The following is a 22,475-nucleotide window of genomic DNA, read 5'->3' on the forward strand; positions in this document are numbered from 1 at the left end:
AATGTGAATATTTTACAAATTTTAGCTTCAAAAATGATTTTTATAGCATTTTTATGATAATAAAAATACAGAAATAACTTCCATGTATATAGGGCTTCATTGCATAAATGCTGGCACATTCATTCAATGCAATGTGAAATGAACAAAAAAGAAGTACAAGAATACAGAATGGCATAGAAAGATATACACTGAAGAAGGCAGATTTCAAAGAAGTAAGTTTGGTGTGATACATTTTTATAAATATGTATGTAACATGTGATATGGTTTGGATGTATATGTGTCTCCCAAATTCATATGTTGGAATTTAACCCCCAAGGTGATAGTATTAAGAGGTGGGGCCTTGAGGAGGTGATCAGGTAATGAGGGTGGAGCCCTCAGGGGATTAATGCCCTCATAAAAGTGATCGAGGGAGTGAGTCTCCCCTTCCATTTTTTCTGCCATGTGAAGACACCGTGTTTGTCCCTTTTTTGGCCTTCTGCCCTGTGAGGTTACAGCAATAGGTGCCGTCTTAGAAGCAGAGAGCAGCTCTCACCAGACGTTGAGTCTGACGGTTGGTGCCTGAGTTTTGGACTTTCCGGCCTCCACAACTGTAAGAAATAAATTTCCATTCTTTATAAATTACCCAGTCTATGGTATTTTTTATAGCAGCAGGAATGAACTAAGATAAGATGTAAAAGAAAAAGCATACACTAAACTGTTAATCAAATTGTATAAAAAATAGGTTTCTCTGAATGATGAGATAACTAAGAAACATACAGACACCTTTTTATTTTTTTATTTTTATTTTTTGGCTTTTCTAAACTTTCTATATTGAGTATGTATTATTTTATAATTAGAAAAACAAGTTAACTTTTTTTCACAAAAACCAAACCCTACAGGCCCTTTGACATTCAGGTCAAGACTAACTCCTCCACAAAACCTCCCTAATTTTGTCTTCACCCACCCCCCACCCACCACCCCCCATCACCAGCTAGAAAATCTCTAAGCCACCTCTGAGCTCAGACAGCATTTTGAAATAATAAATTTTAGTGAGGAAAGACAGGCTTAAGAACTAGAGCAGGCCTGTGTCAAAATCCGAGGATGTCTTTTAATGGCCCCCACGGCCACCACGCCTCCATCTCTGCCCCAGCCTTTGTGTTTTGAGGGAAATCGAGAATGCAACAAAAAAGCTCTCACTGTGGCTGCCCTTTTCTCAGTCCCTGGGTGACTCAGGAAGGCTTCTCAGGGAAGAGTAACCTTCAAGGCTGCCTCCTTCCTAAGAATTCCAGCTGCCCCCGGGGATGCTGAGTGCTTTGGGAGAACATTGCCCCACCTCTGTGATAGAGGCGCCATTAATCCAAATTTGCAGGCCGGTAAGCCAAGGCTCAGAGAGAAGGAGGAATTAGAGAGGAATCTGGGAGACCTGCCTGGGACCCGATGGGACGAGGGGATCCTGGAGAAGCTAGCTGGAGCGCCGCTCGGTGCGCCCTCTGGTGGAGAAGGGGCTGCCTCGCACCCAGCGGAAGGGACTAGGGGAGAAACTGGGTATTTGAAGATCCTGCCAGACCCCTACATTTTTAATTATGAAATTCTCACCCTACATAGTATTAAAATGCATCTGTACCTCTCATAAAATATAATTTCTGTACAACTACATGAGAGTTGAATTGGAGTAGATCAATGGACATGAAGACGTATAAATAAACATTTAGTTATCTGTTTTACCATTTTTGTATTTTGAAGCCAGTAACATACTTTGTCAACTTGAATATTTTCATGAGTGCTTAAAAAAATATTTAGGCCCTTGGCTCATGGTTCTGGGAGCTAAGTGATAAGAAGTACAGACTCTTGCCTTGAACTGAGATTTGTACCCTTTCTAGTGGGTACCACTGAGGTGTGGGGTGCCAAGGAGGCAGCAGGAGCAGGAACCAGCAGTGTAACTGGAGAAGGCCCATGGAGATGGGGCAATGCTCCAGGCACACCTCAGCGGTACACAGGAAGGCATGGTACATGTCCAGGCTTCGTTCTGCATCCCCACTGCAAACACCCTGCTGGCCACGAGCAAGTGCACTGACTTCTCCTCCATAACTCTAGCTCATATAGAACACAGGCCCCAACCTGGGCACCCTCAGAGCTTAGCTGAAACCATCCATAACTTTCACAGACTTTACTAAACCCAGATGGAAACCAATAGGTAAATAAATATCAAAGGAATAGGTAGTCTGGCTTTACCACCCAAGGCTGGTTTTACCACCAGGAGCTCATTCTCAGGGCTCGAAGGCCTATAACATTTCACTTCCATCCCAGAGAGATCACCATCAACTAGCTTCAAAGGGTTGACCCTGTTCCCTAGGTCCTGACTTCTCAGCTCCCTGCCTGCCTCCAGGTGGTCAGTGTCATCTCAACACCTGTCATCAGTGAGCCTTCTTCCTAGATATCTCAACAACCCTTTCCTGAAATCAAGACCGAAGAAGAGATTAATTTCCTTCTGGTGACTGGACCTCTTCTCCCAAGTTCTAGTTTCTGATATGAGAAGCAAGCCCATCCCCCCCAGGTAACTGGGACAAGTAACAAGGTTACCCTATGGGTAAGACTGTTATCTCCCACAGAGGGGCTCTGGCTTTATCCTTTATGGGCACATTCCTGTAAGCACAGGAATGTGCTCAATCCACAATATTCATCTACTAAGAACTAAAAGTTATGCAAACAGTATATCATTCCCTAACATAAGACATACTAAACACTGGAAATTTGTCTCTTTGTCTGTAATAGATCATGATTCTATCTCTAGAATGACTTCTATCTTTCTAGAGGTTTGGATCTGTGGGCTATTGAAGAATCATCAAATGGATGCTATAGTTAAAAAAGGATTCTTCTCCAAAGCAGACTCTGAAAGACATTTGCTGCAGCTGTCTGCTAACATCCAGGAATGGGTCTTCTCTTGAGCTTTTGCAGGGGCAGAAGAACCAACCATAGCTGAACTTAACACTGAGTTATGGTGGGGCCAAAGGCAGAGATGAATGAAACACAGCCTCTGCCTGGTAGGAACTCCAGCCTATTGAGGAAGAGTGCGCTACAAGACAAAAGAGAACTAAGAGACACAATAGCATAAAGGACTTACAAGTGATCCAGTTCCTGTGTGCCATTCAAACAGTGAGGAATCAGAAAAGAGACAGTATCCATGAGCCTGACTTTTCCTACACTCTTAAATATTCTAAGTGTTCATGCTTGCCTTCTTCTCTCATCTCTATAAACACTCGCTAGCTCTTTTTGTGTATTATCATGATCTCAAATACCTCCTATTCAAATTCCAATAATTCCCATATTTAATTATTCAGCATAGATCTCTCAGAGTTACAGATTGCTTTAGCCACTTGGAGGTTCCTCAACTTTATATGACTCTAGTGGATACTGTCTTACCTGGGAAGGGGCAGGTGTATCTAGCATGAATCCCTTCTTTCCTATAGCACCCTCACTTCCCGTTTGGAGAATTCTCTGTCATGTTCAGTCTTGGTGGAAGATAGTCCTTGCTTCCCCTGGTGGGGAATAGATGGGAATGACGAATGGAATATATTATTCTCTCTTCCTAACCTTGCACAGGGGAATGAAAGCACAGTGGGCTCAGCTCTCTCCCAGGGCTCTAAATCTTGAGCAAATGACCCAACAATTTAGACTTGCTAAAGGTCATATTCATTACAGCATCAACAACAACGTAAAGACCTCTATTCTTACTCCATGACATTTTCTGAAGTTTTTTCTGGCTGGCCCTCACAGCACCCCTAATTTTTTTTCTATTTCTCTCATCTTTGTCGTCCACTTAGCCATTGTAGTAGGCAGCCTCCAAGATGGCCCCCTTCCCTCCTAGTATTCAGACCGTTGCGCGATTCCCTCCCATAGTATACTACGCTTGGTCTGTGTGACCAGCAGAATGTGGCAGAAGTGATTTGGGCATAAAAGACTTTGCAGCCTCCATGTTTCACTTTTATTCTCTCTTCCCACCCCACCCCCCATCCTCCTCCCCCAATCAGTTGTTCTGGGGTAAGTCATGACATGAACATCCTAGAAGCCCACATGGCGAGAAACTAAAACCTCCTGCCAACAGCCACATTGGTGGGCTTAGAGCAGGTCCTCCAGCCCCATTCAAGTCTTTGGAGAGTGTAGCCTTGGCTGATATCTTGGTTGCAAAATCATGAGGACCCTGAACCAGGACCATTCAGCAAAGACACGCCCACAGCACTGACCCTTGAGAATCTAATGAAGCTTTGATTGCCTTTCTGCATAAGAGGGCCCAAGTCCATTTCTACTGCTTACAGCTAAGAATCCTAACTGATACGGAGATTGACACCATGAGTGGAGTACAGGAAAGAGAGGTCCAGGGAAATGTGAAAAACATGGGTAATATAGGATCATTTATCTAGCTGATATGTGACAGATAGCACAAAAGCCCATTCTTGTTCCAGAACTGGGATCTAACAGCTATGACACTTGGTATAAAACTGATTACCTGTACTAAACTTCTTCCTGCAGTGAAAAGATAAGCAAGCAGATACCAGCAGCCCCTGTCAACACCGTGGACAGCTACAGTTCTCACAAGCACTGGGCACTGCTGAAGGAGGTGCCTAGAATCCACACAGTTATGTGCATCCCAGAGAAGAAGCTGAGACTATATCCTATCCCTGGGGCCCACATGGCTACTACTGCACTATGCCGTCTTGGAACTGGAACTACTGCTGAGTGTGTCTTCCTCGGGGGGCAAGAAGCCACGGCACCCCTTCATCTCTGAGGTTAAATTACCACCAAACCATCCCACTCGGTGGCTGGAAATCCCCAAGCCACGCTGAAAGCAGCTGTTACACCTTTCCCAGTGGGTCCAAGCAGTAGTAGAGCAGCTCTATCTACCCTTTCCCCCACCCCCTCAGGCAGGAGACCTTGGACAACTACAGTCCTCACCAGTAGGGTCCCTTGCCGTCCTCACAATCAAAAAGTCCAGCTGAAGGAACTGCCTAGAAACCACAAAGCTGTGCTGCCTCCAGAAAAGGAGTTGACACTGTGCCTTGCTTCCTGTGGCCCACATGGCCACTGCACTATGTCATCTTGGAAATGGAACTAATGCTGGAATGTGTCATGCCCCAGGGTAAGTAGCCATGGCACCCCTTTACTTTTGAGGCTAATTCACCATCACACCACCCCCACCTGGTGGCTTGACATCCCCAAGTCAAGCTGCAAACAACTGTTATACCCTTCCTGGTGGGGTCAAGCAGTGGTGGAACTGCTCCACCTACCTACCCCTGCCCCCACTGCCTTGGGCTGGAGCTGAAGGTACACAATCCCTCTTGGGGAAATGGTGCTTTGACAGAACCACTCCATCTACCTCTCTCAACCACAATTGTATTCCACCCCTAGGGACCTCGGCTGAAACTGTAAACTACCTCCCAAGGAAACAGTGCTTTGGTGGAGTCCTGCATCCCAGGGAAAGGTGCCTGGGCTGCCTAGAACAGTCAAGCATCCTGGGCCTGAGCTGAAGCAGCACATCACCCTCTGGGGAATCGGTACCTTGGATAAGCTAAGCAGCTGCACAGCCCAGGGATGAGTTGATGTATTATTCAGTGCCCCAGGGAAAACAGGAGTGGAGTGGCTGAGCTGAGACACCTTTCCCTACAGGCCAAACAACTGTAGTACCCTGCTTCTCTGGAACTGGACTAGCTCCCTAGATTCTGAGCTGCTAAGCTCCCCAGAGAATAGAGTCATCACTATGCTGCTCCCTGCCTCCCAGCATCAAAACAACAGTTGTGCTTGGCCGTTCTGGATACTTGCTGCCACTGCACCTGGCCTCACAGAGTCAGGGATACTGGCAAACCCCACCATCTCAGGGTCTAGAGTCACCACTACATGGTGCCACATCATTAGGGACCTGAGTTGCTGTTGAGCCCTATTGGTTCAGACCTGAATTACAGCTGTACCATGCACCTCAGGCTCAAACCTCTGGAGCATCCCTTTTTCCCTAGAGTTAGGTCAGGCAGGACTGTGCCCTGCCCCCCAGGGGTAGAATTACGACTACAACCCAATCCCCTGGACCCAAGTCTCTAGGAAGTGTCTCAGAGTCACAGTTCCCAGCTTGGTGAGTAAGCTACATCCAACCCTGTCACAGAGTGCTAACCTGCACCCTAAGACCCAGGTTCCACAATAGGTTCACAAGACACTGAACCTAGGATCCTGACCCCACAGCCACTCCAAACATCTGCATCTGGAATCTAGCACCACTGCAGCAGTTGGTAGGACATGTCAGACATGAGACCAAGAATGATCCCCTTGCATAAGACTACCTATTGTTTAGAAAACAAGAATAGGAGGGCCCCAAAATCCCTTGCCCCAAGGACATTAACAGCCTACACTACCATTGTCACTACCAGAAACTTCTGGAGCCTAAGCCACCTACAGTTATTTCTGATGTTGGACACAGCCGAACAAGCTGCTCTGAGACTATACCACTGAACCTACCTGGAAACAGAGTCGCCAGACCCTTCCCAATTGCATGCTAAGACCCAACTTAGGTGAAAATCCTTCTCTACAGAAGACACTCTAGACAGTTTGAAAGAGGCATCTTATTACTCAAGACGCACAGACAGCAATTCACAAACACAAATAACATGAAAAAGTGGGAAAGTATGACACCACCAAAGGAACATAATAACTCTCTAATAACAACCTCAAGGAAAAGAAAACCAATAAAGTACCAGAAAAGGAATTCAAAATAATGACCTTAAGGAAATCCAATGAGATATAAGGAAATACAGACAGAAAATTCAACAAAATAAGAAAAACAATTCATGATATGAATGAGAAATTCAACAGAGAGATAGATATCATAAAAGAGAACCAAATAGAAATCCTTCAGCTAAAGAATTCAATGAATGAAATAAAAATTACAATAGAGAGGTTCAATAGCAGACATGATCAAGCAGAAGAAAGAATCTCTAAACTTGAAGACAAGTCATTTGTCAGATGAATAGTTTGCAAGTATTTTCACCTATTCTGTTGATTGTTTCCTTTGCTGTGCAGAAGCTTTTTAGTTGGATATAATTCCATTTGCTTATTTTTGCTTCTGTTTCTTATGCTTTTGAGGTCTTCTACTTAAAATCTTTGTTCAGACTAATGTCATGAAATGTTTCCCCTATGTTTTCTTCTAATAATTTCATAGTTTTGAGTCTTACATTTAAAATTTTATCCCATTTTGAGTTGATTATTCTATGTGGTGAGATATAAGGATCTAGTTTCATTTTTATCCATAGACACTTAGTTTTCCCAGTGCCATTTATTGAAGAGACTGTCCTTTCCCCACTGAATATTCTTGGCACCTTTGTAAAAAAAAGTCAATGAACTGTAAGTATGTGTATTTATTTCTGGGTTCCTACCTTGTTCCATTGGTCTATGTGTCTGTTTTTATGCCAGTACCATGCTGTTTTAGTTACTATAGATTTTCAGGATATTTTAAATTCAGATAGAGTGATGCTTCTAGCTTTGTTCTTTTTGCTCAGGATTGCTTTGGATATTCAGGGTCCTTTGTGGTTTTATATAAATTTTATGATTGTTTTTTCTATTTGAGTGAAAAATGTCATTGGTATTTTGTTAGCGATTGCATTGAATCTGTATATCATTTTTGGCAGTATGGTCATTTTCACAACACTAATTCTAACAATCAATGAACATGAAATGTATTTCCATTTTTTTGTGTCCTCTTCAGTTTCTTTCATCAGTGTTTTATAGTTTCCCTTGTGGAGAACTTTTACCTCCTTGGTTAAATTTATTCCTAATTTTTTTTGTAGCTATTGTAAATGGGATTTCTTTCTTAATTTCTTTTTCCTCTAGTTCATTGCTGATGTATAGAAACACTAATAATTTTTGTATATTGATTTTGTATCCTGAAACTTTACTGAATTCATTTATTGGTTCTGAGGGTTTTTAGTGAAGCTTTTAGGGTTTTCTATATAAGATCATATTTTCTGCAAATAGGGACAATTTTACTTCTTCCTTTCTGATTTAGATGCCCTTTATTTCTTTCTATTGCTCATTGTTCTGGCTAGGATTTCCAGTACTATGCTGAATAAGAGTGGTGAGAGTGGGCATTCTTGTTCTGGTTCATAGAGGAAAAGCTTTCATCTTTTCTGCATTCAGTATCATGTTAACTGTGTGTTTGTCATATATGGCCTTTATTGTGTTGAGATGTACTCCTATACCTAGTTTGTTGAGAGTTATTAATCATGAAGAGCTATTGAATTTTATCAAATATTTTTTCTGAATCTATTTAGGTGATCATATGCTTTGTATTCTTCATTCTGTTGATGTCATATATCATGTTTATTGATTTATGTATGTTTAACTATCCTTGCATCTCTGGGATAAATCTCACTTGATCATGGTGAATGATCTTTTTAATATGTAGCTGAAATTTGTTTGCTAATATTTTGTTGAAGATTTTTGCATCTATGTTCATCAGGGATATTGACCTATAGTTTTCCTTTTTTGTTGTGTTCTTGTGCGGTTTTGGTATCAGGGTAATGCTGGCCTCATAGAATAAGTTTGGAAGAATTTCCTCTGTTTCAATTTTCTGGAAGAGTTTGAGAAAATTAGTATTAGTTCTTTAAATGTTTGGTAGAATTCTGCAATGAAGACATCAGGTCCTGGGCTTTGATGGGAGACTTTTTATTACTAATTCAACCTTGTTACTCAGAATTGGTATGTTTGGGTTTCTATTTCTTCTCAGTTCAATCTGAGTGGATTGTATGTGTCAAGGAATTTATCCATTTTTGCTAGGTTTTCAGTTCTTTGGTCAATAGGTGTTTGTAATAGTCTTTAGTGATTCTCTGTATTTCTGTGGCATCAGTTGTAATATCTCCTTTTTCATTTCCAATTTTATTAATTTGAACATTTTCTCCTTTTTTCTTTGTTAGTCTAGCTATTATATTGTCAATTGTATCTTTTCAAAAATCAACGTTCCATTTTGTTGATCTTTTATATCTTTTCAATCTCAATTTCATTTATTTATGCTCTGGTCTTTATTATTTCTTCCATTCTATTAATTTTTGGTCTAGTTTGTTCTTACTTTTTTAGTTCCTTGAGATTCATCATTAGGTTATTTATTTGAAATCATCTTACTTTTTTAATGCAGGTGTTTATTGCCAAAAGCTTCCCTCTTAATACTGTTTTTACTGTATCCCATAGGTTTTGGGGGAGGAAGGGATGGGTAAAATCACACATAATGGGTACCATGCTCACTATCTGGGGGATGGGCATGGTACAAAAGCAATTTGTGTAACCAAATTGTTTGTACACCCGTAATATTCTGAAATTTTTTTAAAAACAGGGATAATTTTCATAGGCATGTTTTGAGAACCTATGGAGATAATTCTGATGAAGCTCTTAGGACAGAGACTATCACATAGTAAATGTTACCTATTATGTCTCTTTCTTACATATAGGAGCACATGTCACCTTTTATTTTCATGCAACTAGATCATACAATGCAAGCAATTCTGCAATTTATTTATATATACATCTTCCTCATTCTTTTTAACAATTGCCTAGTATTTCAGGCCTCTATTAATAAACCATTTCATAGTTTACAAAAAAAGATTTCTTAGATGAAACAAAATAAAAAGAATTTTTTTGCCAGAAAGAAGAGTGACCAAAATAATTACTATCTTGGTAAATATAACAGACTGCTTTTCTTTAAAACATGATGACTGCTGAAAACTAAATTTACAATATTTTCTATCGGGGCTTGCAATGTCTCTAGAGGTAATACATATGACACCTTTGACATAAAAAAGATGTGACTAAACAGTCCTCTAAGATTATAAATCCTCTATATTTTATTTGACATGGTAAAATATTAGCTCTAAGTAAACTATTAAAAGTTAGGTATATGTTGTAATTACTAGGAAAACTATTAAAGGATAAAAATAAAGAGAGAGAGCTAAAGGTCAATAGATAAATTATAGTGGAATACTTTTTTAAATTTTAAGTAAAATTATGCAAAAAGATACACTAGCAAACAATAATCAAAAGGAAGCTGGAGTAGCCATGTCAATACCAGCTAAAGTAGTCTTTGGAACATAGAAAATTACCAGAGATAAAGAGAGACATTACATAAAAATAAAAGGGTCAATTCACCAGGAAGAAATTAGAATCCTAAATGTGAATGCACCTAACAACAGAACCTCAAAATGCAGGAAGCAAAAACTAATATAATTGAAAGGAGAAATTTATAACCAGAGTTGAAGATTTCAATAGTCTTCTCTTAATAATTGATAGACATAAAATTAGTAAGAATATAGAAGACCTGAATAACACTATCAAATTATTTTTCCTAAATGGTATTTATAGATTATTCCGTGGAACCACAGAAGAATACAAATTCTTTTCAAATGTATATGGTACTTTAATCAAAATGGAGAATATTCTAAGCCATAAAAAAAAATGTTAAAATAGTCTAAATATTGAAATCATACACAAACTTAAACTATAAATCAATAACAGAAAGACGAAAAATTCCCAAATATTTGGAAATTAAAAATACATTTCTAAAGCACTGATGTGTCAAAAATTATCTCCAGTGGATTAGAAAATGTTTTGACTTGAATAAAAATTAAAATATAATGTAGCAAAACTTACAGCTAAAGCAGTGCTTAGAGGGAAATTTATAACATTAAATGCTTATATTAAGGGAAAAAAGAAAGATTTTAAATCAACAACCTAAGCTTCCTCCCTAAGAAACTAGAAAAAGAATATCATAAAATACCCAAAGCAAAAATAAATAAGAATAAAAAAAGAAATCAATGAGATTAAAAACAGAAAACAAAAAAACCGGATAAAACCAAAAGCTAGATCTCTGTAAAGATCATTAAAATTACACCCTCTAGCCAGAATGACCAAGAAAAGAAAAGATAGAAGACAAATCACCAACATCATAAATGAAACAGAAGATACTACTAAAGACCCTATAGACAATAGAAGCATAAGGGAAGACTATGAATAACACTGTTTATAAATTCAACAACTTAGATGAAAAGGAATCCTTTCCTTGAAAGACATAAACTACCAAAACTCATTCAAGAAGGATATCCTGAATAGTATTATAAAAAAGATCCTATATATATACATATATAATAAATTTAATACATACTTGAAAACTCTTCAGCAAGGAAAACTCCAGGCCCAGGAGTTCACTGGTAAATTATTCCAAACATTTAGGGGAGAAATAACATCAATTCTAAACAATCTCTTCCGGAAAACAAAAGAAGAGGGAACACTTCCCAACTAATTTTATGAGGCCAGCAATACCCTGACAGCAAAATAAAAACATTAAAGGCACAAACTAATTTTTCTCCTTGAACATAAAAAATTCTTCGACAAATTTATTAGCAAATAGATTCCTGCCATATATAAATAGAATAATATATCACAACCAAGTGGGGTTTTATCCCGGAAATGCAAGGCTATTTCAACATTTGAAAATCAATTAAAGTAATTCACCATATTAACAGACTAGAGAAAAAAACACATTATTCTATCAATAGATGTGGGGCAAAACACTTGACAAAATTCAATATCCATTCATGATAAAAAAAAAAAAAAACACTCTCAGCAAATTGTGAATTGAAGGGAATGTTCTTAACCTGACAAAGAGCATCTATTTAAAAAATTTATAGCTAACATCATATTTAATGTTTGAAAGACTGTATTATTTATTGCTGCATAACAAATTTTCCCAAAACTTAGTGGCTTAAAATAACAAATTTTGCCCATAGTTTCTGTGGGTTAAGAATTTGGAAATAGTTTAGCTGGTGGTCCTTGCTCAGAGTTTCTCATGAGGCTGCAGTCAAGGTGTCTACTGGGGCTGCAGTCACCTGAGGGCTTACCTGGGCCCAGAGCAGCCGATTGCAACCTCACTTACACACGCAAGTGGCTATTGTCAGGAGGCCGCAGTTCCTTGCTATGCAGTCCTCTCATAGGGTTGCTTGAGTGTCCTCACAAGTCAGCTGGCTTCCCCCACAGCAAGTGAACCAAGAGAGAAAGCAATGAGGATGCCATAATGTGACGTTCTAACTGCACAACACATACCATCTTCTCTGCCACATTCTGTTAGTTAGAAGCAAATCAGTAAATAGAATTCACACTTAAAGAAAGGGGATTTTGACTCCATGTTATAAAGGGAGTAGTCTCAAAAAATCTGTGGACTTTTTTTCTTAAACCACCACAAAGACTGAATAGGATACCCTATTACCACTCCAATTCAACATCATATTGGGCTGGACGTGGTGGCTCACACCTGTAATCCTAGCACTGTGGGAGGCCAAGACAGGAGGATCACTTGAGGTCAGGAGTTCAAGTCCAGCCTGAGCAAGAGCAGGACCCCATCTCTACCAAAAATAGAAAAAATTAGCTGGGCATGGTGGTACATGCCTGTAGTCACAGCCATTCGGGAGGCTGAGGCAGGAGGATCACTTGACCCCAGGAGTTTGAGGTTGCAGTAAGCTGTGATGAAGCCACTGCACTCTACTTATGGCAATGGAGTGAGCCTCTGTCCCAAAAAAATATCATATTGGAAGTTCTAGCCAGTGTAATAAGTCAAGAAAAAAATGAAAGATAGGCTGATTAAAAAGGAAGAAATAAAACTGACTCTAATAAAAGAAAACATAACTATCTACATAGAAAAATCCCAAAGAAATAACATAAAAGCTCATAGAATGAATAAGTGCATTTAGCAAGGTCACATAATACAAGGTTTATATTTTAAAATATTATATTTCTATCTACCATCAATGGACAAATAGAAATAATAAAACATTTTAAGCACCATTCACATTAGCATTAAAAAATAAAATAGTTATAAATCTAACAAAATATTAATACATACAGGATCTTTCTGCTGAAAACTAAAAAGCACTGATAAAAAAAATCAAAGAAGACCTAAATAAGTGGAAACACAACTTAATATTATTAATATGCTAATCTTCCCTAAATTGATCTACTGATTCAGTCAAGATCTCACCAGGAATTTTATAGATATCAACAAGCTGATTCTAATGTATAAGAAAAGACGAAGAATCTAAAATAGCCAAAATCATTTTGAAAAAGAATTAACAATGTTGGAGGACCCACACTATCTGGTTTCCAGACTTACTTTAACACCACAGTAATCAAGACAGTATGACACAGCAAAAGGATAGTCACATAGATCAATGAGACAGAATGGACAGCCCACAAATATTCCCATACAAATATGATCAACTGATTTTTGACAAAGGCAATTAAATGGTGAAGTAATAGTCTTTTCAACAAATGGTGGTAGAACTATTGGGCATACATATGCACATATATTAATCTCAACCTACACCTACTACCTTATATAAAAATTAACTCAAAATGGATCACGGACAAGAATAAAAACATAAAACTATAAAACATTAATTAGAAGGTATAAGATAAAATCATTGGGACCTTGGGACCTTGAGTTAGGCAAAGAGTTCTTAGATATGAACCAAAAGCATAATATACATAAGAAAAAATGATTAATTGAACTTCAACAAAATTAAAACTTTTTCTCTATGAAAGACACTGCTAGGAATATGAAAAATCAATCCACATTTGCAAATCACATATATGATAATAATCTTGCATCCACACCATAGAAAGAAGTCTCAAAACTTAGTAGTAAAACACACAACCCACTAAAAATTTAGCAAAAGATTTGAACAGACACTTCAACAAAAGTGATAGAAACAGATGGCAAATAAGCGCAGGAAAAGATGCCCAACAGCATTAGTCGTTAGGGAAATGAGATACTATTACATATCTTCTTCTGGAAGTACTAGAACTCTCACAAATGGCCTGTGGGAATTCAAAATGGTACAGCCACCTTGGAAAACAATTTTGCAGTTTCTTTTTTTCTTAGAAATGGTGTCTTGCTCTATCATCCAGGCTGGAATGCAGTGGTGCAATCATAGCTCACTGCAGCCTCAAATTCCTGGACTCAAGCCATCCTCCCACTTCAGCCTCCTGAGTAGCTAGGACAGCAGGCACATGCGACCACTCTCAGCTAATTTTCTTTTCATTGTTTTAGAGATGGGGTCAGGCTGGTCTCAAACTCCTGGCCTCAAGTGATCTTCTCTCCTCATCCCCCAGAGTCACTGGGATTACAGGCATGAGCCACAATATCCAGCTCCATTGGTTTCTTATAAAGTTAAATACACACTGGCCAAATAACCCAGCAATCCCACTCCAAGGTACTTACCCCAAAGAAATGAAAATGTGTTGTATTCATTTCTAGGACTGCTGGAACAAATTACCACAAACTTGACGGCTTAAAACGATAGATATTTATTCTCTCAAAGTTCTGGAGACCAGCAGTCCAAAATCTAGTGTCGGCAAGACTGCACTTCCAGAGACCTTAGGCGAGAATTTCTTCTATGCTTTTTCTGGCTTCTGGTAGTCACTGGCTTCCTTGGCCCATGCCTCTCTGCCTCTGTCTTCATGTCACCTCCTCCGTGTGTGTCTTCTTTTCTGTGTCTCTCTTATAAGGGTATATCATTGGATTTAGGACATACCTGGCCAACCTAGGATGATCTCATTTTAAGAGTCTTAACTTGATTACATCGGCAAAGACCCCTTTTTCAAGTAAGATAGCATTCATACTTTCCAGTGATTAAGACATGGACATACCTGTTTTGGGGACCCCATTCAGCCCACTACACTCATCTTCACACAAAAATCTATCCATGAATGTTTACAGAACTTCCATTCATAAATGCCAAAAACTGGAAACAACCCAAGTGTCTTTAAATGGATAAATTAATAAATCAACTGTGGTGCATGCCTACAATGTACTACTACTCAGTAATAAAAAGAAACACATCACTGATACATGCAACAACATGGATAAATCTCAAATGCAGTATGCTGAGTAAAAGAAGCCAGACTCAAAACTACATGCATCTGACATTCTGGAGAAGACGAAACTATAGAGATAGAGAACAAAACAGTCATTATCAGAGAGTAAGGGCTGGGGGAGGGATTGGCTGCAAAGGGGAAGCATGGAAGAATCTGGGGGAGTGATGGAACTGTTTTATGCCTTTATTGTGCTGGTGGTTACATGAGCCAATGTAGTCGTCAAAACTCATCGAACTGTACACCGGAAAGAATGCACTTTTCTATGTGTAAATTTAAAAGTACATGTTTACAATGAAATACTGGAGTTGATATTCTGCAAACCGCATTTTCCCTTGCCAGCTGGACTCCCTTTAGGCTCTGCCAACCAGAAATCCTAAAAGGAGACAAGAGGCATGAGGAAGAAGGAACTGGCTCCTTCCAGTTTTGATTTCTGTTGCTGTCAGCATCACCTACAGAGTTGCTGTGCTCTGGCAGTGAAGTTGTTTGCAATTTTGTTGTTCATGCTCCTAGATTAGCCTTATTGAATTCCCTCAGAGATACTGGTATCTGTCGACTTCTCTTCTCAGTGGTCTGAGACTCCTTCTCCAAGTTTCTAGGTTCTAATTACCCCACCTCTTGCCCTTGTAACCCTAGCCCTGTGATGGCAGCCCTGCTTCCTACAGTTTCTACCTCTGTGCTACCTTTTGTTCTCTTTTGCCTTTTACTCTAATACCCATTTAGCCAATTCCTTATATTAAATTCTTTCTGTTAACATTACTGACATAGTTTCTGTTTTCCAGACTAGAACTGGACTGATAAAAAGCCAAACTGTTTCCTATGCCCTACAAAGTCCCACATGATCTGTCCTCCTCATCTACTCTCTGACCTCATCTCCTCCTTCTCTTCCCGTTACTCTAGATCTGACCCCCGATTCACAGGATATACATGTTAAACCTCACCATAGAGATGGAGAATGTGGAAAACTTTATTGGACAAATAACCTGTCTCTCCAACAGATAAACTGCAAGGAGGAAAAAGATAGAGATTGGAAGAAACTTAAAATGTATCAACCAGCAGTAATGTTGTCTTAGTCCATTTGTGTTGCTATAAAGAAATATCTGAGGCTGGGTGACTTATAAAGAAAAGAGTTTTATTTGGCTCACAGTTCTGCAGGCTGGACAAGAAGCAACATGCCAGCATGTGCTTCTGGTGAGGGCCTCGGGCTGCAGAAGATGAAGGGCAGCCAGCATGCAGAGATCACATGGTGAGAGAGAAAGCAAGGCAGATGGGAAAGTGCCAGGCTTTTTTTAAGAAACAGCTCTCCCAGGAACTAGTAGAGCAAGAACTCAGCATCCTGAGAATGGCACCAAGCCATTCATGAGGGATCCACCCGCATGACCCAAACACCTCCCACTAGGTCCCACCTCCAACACTGGGGATCAAATTTCAACATGAAGCTTGGCAGGGCCAAACAAACAATATCCAAACCACAGCAAATGTGAAGACCCACTACTTTGAGCCCTAAATTTATATATATACATATATATGATAATATATATATGAGAATGATAACTGGGGAATTTGAATCATGACTCGATATGTGATATTAAAGTATTAAGAAATTATTGTTAATTTATTTTAGTTGTTAAGTGGGATGTAGCTATGTTTAAAGAAGCCTTCCTATTTAGAAATACATGGTGAAATGTTTATGAATGTATTGATATAATAATACACTGGGGGCAGAGGAGTAGATGGTACGTAGGTGTAACAATATTAACCACTCATCATTCTTGAAACCAAGTAATGGGTGCAAAAAATTCATTATATTATATAAAGACTAGGCTTTTTTGTATGTTTAAAAATTTTCCATGTGACTCCAAAATCTGAGGGTCTACCGTGTCCAGACAGCTAGGCCAAAGAATGTGCTGTTGAAAGCACATAAAGCACTGGTTTCACCTGTAAGCCTTGGAAACCAGTGCCTGGACCTGCCACCATCCATCTGCATGACCTTGGACTTCACTTCTCCCGGCCTCTGCTCCCTTAGCTGTGAAGTAGAATAATAGCATCTACCTCATAGTTTTGTCATGAAGAGTAAATGAATTCACAGGTATAAAGCACTGTCTTAAAATACCATCTGGCCCATAGTAAGCATTCAAAAATATTTATTGTTATTATTTATTACATAGGAAAACAAGTTGAAATGAACCACCAGGGTCTTGAAACAAACGTATCCAAAATATGTTTTTAATCTTGATGACATTCACAAATGGCACAATATTGACATTTTCTTAAACAAATTATACTGTCATGTTCTTAGACAACAAGGCACAGCATCACCATTACCATGTGTCCCCAGGGGCCACAAGAGGCAGTGATTTCATGTCCCCCTAAGGTTTGGCAGAGCTGCCATGATCAACAGGATGGCTCTCAAATAAGCAATTTGCTACCAGATAAGCCAATGAGAGATGCCATCACATTTACTGGACATAGAATTAAATATAAAAATGATGCACAATAAATATGGAATTAGCTTATTTTGCATTCAGTTTCATTCTTTTCAAGTGACAAAGGTGCTTTTTTTCAGTATCTATTAGGATGCAAACAAGTATCTTCCATGGGGCATTCTCACCAGGTTGTTGTCAACAGAAATTAATAGAAGTGGTGAGTGCAGCTTCATGGGAACCTGAGATGAGAAAACAAAAGAGAAAGAAGAGGAGGAGAAAATGGAGGAGAAGGAAGGAGGAAGAAGATTAGGGGGGATGAAAAAGGAAAAGAAGAGAGGGAAAAGAAGTACGAGAAGGACACAAAGTGAATCATCACAATTATTACTGAAAAGAACACTAATTTACAGAAGTGCTTCTTTAAACAGCATTTATGAATTATAGATATGAATTGTAGGCAGGCTTAGAAGGCAAATGAAGATTAAAATAATTCCACTGTAGCTACTAATATTGGTATTAGGTTACGATTACAGCTCTCCGGTCTGAATCTGTGATCAAGGGTTGAGCCCTTTCTCATTAATGAGGACTGGCCCTGGTTAAGTATTGCAGGCCCCTCCCTTTCTGAATTCAGCAAGCATTGATTTTCTTTTCTCTTCTCAGAAAAATGACACTGCATTTCTGAAGCCTGAAGCCTAGCGTCCTGATTTCAAACTCAGTTCTAGAAGGAACCCACTACCTCGGGAGGAAGAATGAAATTGGAAGAGAGGGGCCTTAAGATCCCAGTGGGTTTCAAAATCCCTACCCCTAATCCCTACCCAAAATCCCAAATCCCTACCACTCCCATCCCATAGTACAAGGGCAGTCACCTTGGTCCTGGAGGCATTTAGCTGCTCAGGCTTGAAGGTCCCTGCGGCGCCTGCCGAAGGCTTTGGAACCCACATTGGTGGGCACAAAATTGTTCTTTACCATACCCCCAGATCTGCTCAGCAAGCCTGCCAGCCGATGGGTCACACAGGTGGCAGTGTTGCAGGCTCTCTTCTGGGCAGTGACACTGATTTGCAGGATAGAGAGAGAAGAGAAAAAGACCTGTGAATGAGAGACTGGTGGGGGAGGTGGGAGAGAAGCATGTCCCATGGGACCTTCATAAAGAGAATTGCAGCTCTTCAACAGACCACTTAACAATAAGTGTTTCTCCTAAATGTAGTTGTCAAAGTTGTTAGAGGAAATAGGCTGGCAACCTTTACTAGGAGCTTTGCCCAAAGATCATCACAAAAATAAATAAATAAATAAACAACAACGACAACAAAACGAGTTCCAGTCCATAGGCACATGCTGAAACCCTGCACTTATCATTCAAGGGAGTGGTGGGCAACAAGGCCCAACCCCACTCCAAGACATACAAGGAGTATGTAGAGACCATATGCCGGCCACAAGCCCCCAAATAACCACTTTGCATGGGAAAATGAAATTCCCCTAAAGTCTTCCCTGGAAGTAGCACAGACAACAGGATTTGAAGCATCCTTTTGCAGAAGTACTTACCTGCTCCTTAATACACTGTTCTTGCTGCTTGAGCTGGGTCACAGAGATCACCCACTAAGCCCTATATTGATCTGTCCTGAAGCCAAGGCTACTTCTAAACATAGGCACCGGACACCCTCAATCCCTGGATGCGGACCAGAGTAATGAGCACCATGGCTCGGGTCCTTTTAGAAAATTAGACTTATTCATCAAATGGTGGGCCATGAGGGATGTGCTTATTTTAGTACATATTTTAGTATAACAGAATTGGACAGCTGTTGTAAAATCCTCTGAGTTCTCAAGAAGCTTCCCACACGCTTTCTTATATCTAACCTGGTCTGTGAGTTCTGCTCTCTCTCCTTCCATTCTGAGGTCCCTAAAACATTGTCAGTCATAAGCAAAGCTACCAATACCAGCTTGAAGAGCAATCAGAGAGGAATTTACAGGCATCAAGTTCATAAAAGCGGAGCAGGAAAGGAAATCAGGAGGAGTGGGAGGAGTTCAGTTGGCATCCTGGGCACCCCAAGTGAGGATAGTGGTCCCTCTGCAAGCTGCTGGCTATGTTCCCTTTCTTGCCAGACATCTCAGGCCCAAATCTGATGCCAGGGAACATATGAAAGTTGTTCAGGTCCTGTGATTACATGCCCAGCATGTAGGTACTCAGATTACTGCACCACTTAGGTCTGGCGCTGTCCAGGCTACAGGGAAAAGATATACCAGAAGATACCATGCACCAGGGGCCGCGACCATGGACAGTCACTCAGAAGACTGGACCAGGCAGGGGGTGCTTCAAGTGGGAGTAGGAGGGACAGGCAGGAAGGCAGCTCACACATCCTCCATTAGGAGAGCTCAGAGGTGCAGTGGGCCAGGGCAGTGGGGAAGGGCTGGGTGGGGAAAGGTGACCTTTTCTGGCATTCCACATGCTCGGCAGAGAGGTTCTTGGGGTGGATGCAGGTGTGACATGTGCCTCTGCCCGGGCAGTGCTGGGGCCAGTCTGGTCTCTGCTCAGGCTCAGGGAGCACAGGGAGGTGGGTCTGGGGAAGGGTGCCCTCCCTGGTCTGGTGACAACATGCACGTCTCCACGGATGCTGCACATCTAGAGATCCAGACCTACCTCAGACATTGCTCTACCTGTTCCCACCCCCTGCAAGGGTTTCACCTTCACCTTGCAAATGTGAAGTCACCCACCTTGCAAATGTGAAAGAACAACATATACAGTGAAATTTCTAAAATCTCCTAAGATGGCAGGTCCGTCTGCTGGCTTCACACTTACCACTCCTAACTCATCCAGTGCTGAGAAGTCTCCCCAGTACTCAAAGACCAATTCCCACAGTGAGTGATTCTATACCTTCCCTAATTGCTTTCAAAAATAGATTTTTTAAAATGTGATCTAACCACAGAGTCTCTCCAGCTTACTTCTGAGACCTGCTGAGCCCCAGGTCCTGGTGAACAACCACAGCCTGCTGGACCCTGGCCAGCGTGTTCTCTCCTACCTGGGCTACGCCTTCCTGAGTGTGAGGTGGGGGAAAGGCCCTGTGCTGAGTGGCTTGAGGAGCCTTACCTGGAGCCCTCTGTCTCCAGCTCCTGCTCCAGCTCACCAGCCTTCATCTGCACATAGTCCTGCACCAGTGCAGCCAGCAGGAGGCGCGCTTCCTCCTCAGTGAGCGCAGCCAGGTCTGGGATGCTCTCCAGGGCGGACCTGGGGAGGGAAGCAAAGCCAGTGCAAGCTGTGAGCCCCTGCCTACCCCTTCCCCGGGATATGCAGACAGGCTTCCTGGTCCCTGCCTCTTCCCCTGAGGAGGTGGCGGTGCTGACTCCCAGTGGACAAGGCATGAGGCCATTGTCCACCTAAGGTCGCTGATTCGCCGGGAGCCAGGCGTGACTTCAGAGGCACAGAGGTGTCTGATCCAAGGGCAGTGGGGCGTGTAGTCCAAGTTCAGGCTCTCTTACCTGAATGGCGCCGCCTGGAGACTGCCGGCCTGGCAGAGGGCCAAGATACTGAGAGCCAGGAAAGGGGAGAACTTCCGGAAGCCCATGACGCTTCCCTGTAAAGGGAGGATGACGTTACCACTGCACCGAGGCTACAGATCTAGGTTCTAGACCTGCCTCCGCAAGACTGCTATGTGACCTCAGGCAGGTTACTCCAAGTCTCTGAGCCTCTGTGCTGTTCATTTGCCAGAAGGGCTGCTGTGAATCTCAAAAGTTACATTGCAGTGAGTGAATGACTTGGTGGAGCAGAAACAAGTTCGCTGCGGGGAAGGGGTATGGATTTTGGTTCTGTTTTAGGGAAGGCCAGGGAGAAGCCACGAGCGCATGCACATAAACCCACCCGTTTTGCCCTGATTTATGCGGAAACCAAGCCACCCCGCTGTAGACTTGCCCTCCCATTGTGCCTGGCTTCTCACTTTCTCCTCCGCTGGACTTCGCGCCAACACATGGCAGACGAAGGCAGGAAGGGTAGATTGGAAAGGAGCGCTAACCTCTCAGACTTGGATTTGGGGAAAATTTTAACGTGCCAGTTACAGGTTCCTCGGGAATAGCACAGCTGGAGCTCCGCTGGAGCGCAATTTAGCAGCAGGTGCTGGGCGCCAGCACCCCAAGGTGAGCCCACTGTCGTGGTCAGCTAACAGCACTGTCCCCGATTCCAGCTGACGCTCGCTGGCTGGAGACGCCCCAAAGGAAATCTCAGGGTTCTGCTATCCCAGGAACCAAAAGTGATCCCTGATGACATGCGCGACGCAAGGCACTCCCGGAGCAAACTCCGGCAGAATTCTGCACAAGGACCGGCTTCCACGCCAGGGCCGCAGACCAGCCTACCTGGGCTCGCTGCGCTTTCCAGCGCGCATGCTGAGCCCTGGGGATGCTCCGGGCTCCATCCGCGCTCCTTAGGAGAAAATGCCAGGACAACCCTAACCGCCCGTCTCTCGCAAACCAGGAAGAGAGCTAGGACCACCCGCTGTAGGTAGGACCAGAAGGCGGTGGAGAGGCGAAGAAGGAGGGGCAGGCAGGCAGATGGAGCAAACTGGAGGAACTAATCGGAGAGGAGGGTTATTGGGGTGAACGAAATGGGAAGTTCCTCACCTGGCGACGCGAGTTTCAGAGCAGTGCAGCTGCGGGTCCAGCCGGGATGAACACTACGCCTGCCGTGGGCACCTTCCCCGCGGAGCCCCGGGTTCTTATTCCAGTGACAGCAGAAGGGGGGGTGGTCCCCACCAGCGCGTGCGGCCAATCCAAAGTGGCCAGGACTAGCCAATGAGAGGACCGACCGAGCTCCGATTGCGTCATAGCTCACACTTCTCGCGCAAGTTCCCTGGGGAGGGGGCCATCGGCTCCCACAGTTATTTGCACTGAGGTCATTGCTTGGGGAGCTGGAGGGCCTGGGAGAGGGTGGAGAGCCTTTGACGTCCAGAAAGTGCGGGCAAGTCCTGGAGAGTTTGGCATCGCCTACCGTGAGGGGCCTCGACCTTCTCTCACCCCCTTGGCTCCTGAACTCCTGCCTCACACTCCCTCCGGCCGCGTCAGTGGGGGACCCGAGCCTGCCACCTGGCCCCCCAGGGAGGTTGAGCTGTAGTCCTGGGTTCTGAAGGGACCTCAGCTGAAATAGCCCAT

General features: G+C 42.1%; 1 protein-coding gene across 2 annotated transcripts; it reads right to left on the reverse strand.

Moving 5' to 3' along the window:
- Positions 1–14,443: 14,443 nt before the first annotated feature.
- Positions 14,444–22,047, reverse strand: CALCB (calcitonin-related polypeptide beta). Of its 2 annotated transcripts, none has more exons than XM_012654273.1 (5): positions 21,948–22,013; positions 20,817–20,911; positions 20,428–20,565; positions 18,215–18,399; positions 14,444–14,585 (listed from the first exon to the last, which is right to left on the reverse strand). In XM_012654273.1, the coding sequence occupies exons 2-4, from the start codon at positions 20,900–20,902 to the stop codon at positions 18,240–18,242; spliced, it is 384 nt and encodes a 127-aa protein (XP_012509727.1). In that variant the 5' UTR covers positions 20,903–20,911; positions 21,948–22,013; the 3' UTR covers positions 14,444–14,585; positions 18,215–18,239. The 2 variants fall into 2 exon arrangements, with proteins under 2 accessions (XP_012509727.1, XP_012509726.1); XM_012654272.1 differs by lacking the exon at positions 14,444–14,585 and adding an exon at positions 17,055–17,590 and having other exon boundaries at positions 21,948–22,047.
- Between the last annotated feature and the right edge of the window lie 428 nt (positions 22,048–22,475).

Source organism: Propithecus coquereli, unplaced genomic scaffold (assembly GCF_000956105.1).
Source record: "Propithecus coquereli isolate 6110/MARCELLA unplaced genomic scaffold, Pcoq_1.0 Scaffold44, whole genome shotgun sequence".
NCBI classification, from domain to species: domain Eukaryota; kingdom Metazoa; phylum Chordata; class Mammalia; order Primates; family Indriidae; genus Propithecus; species Propithecus coquereli.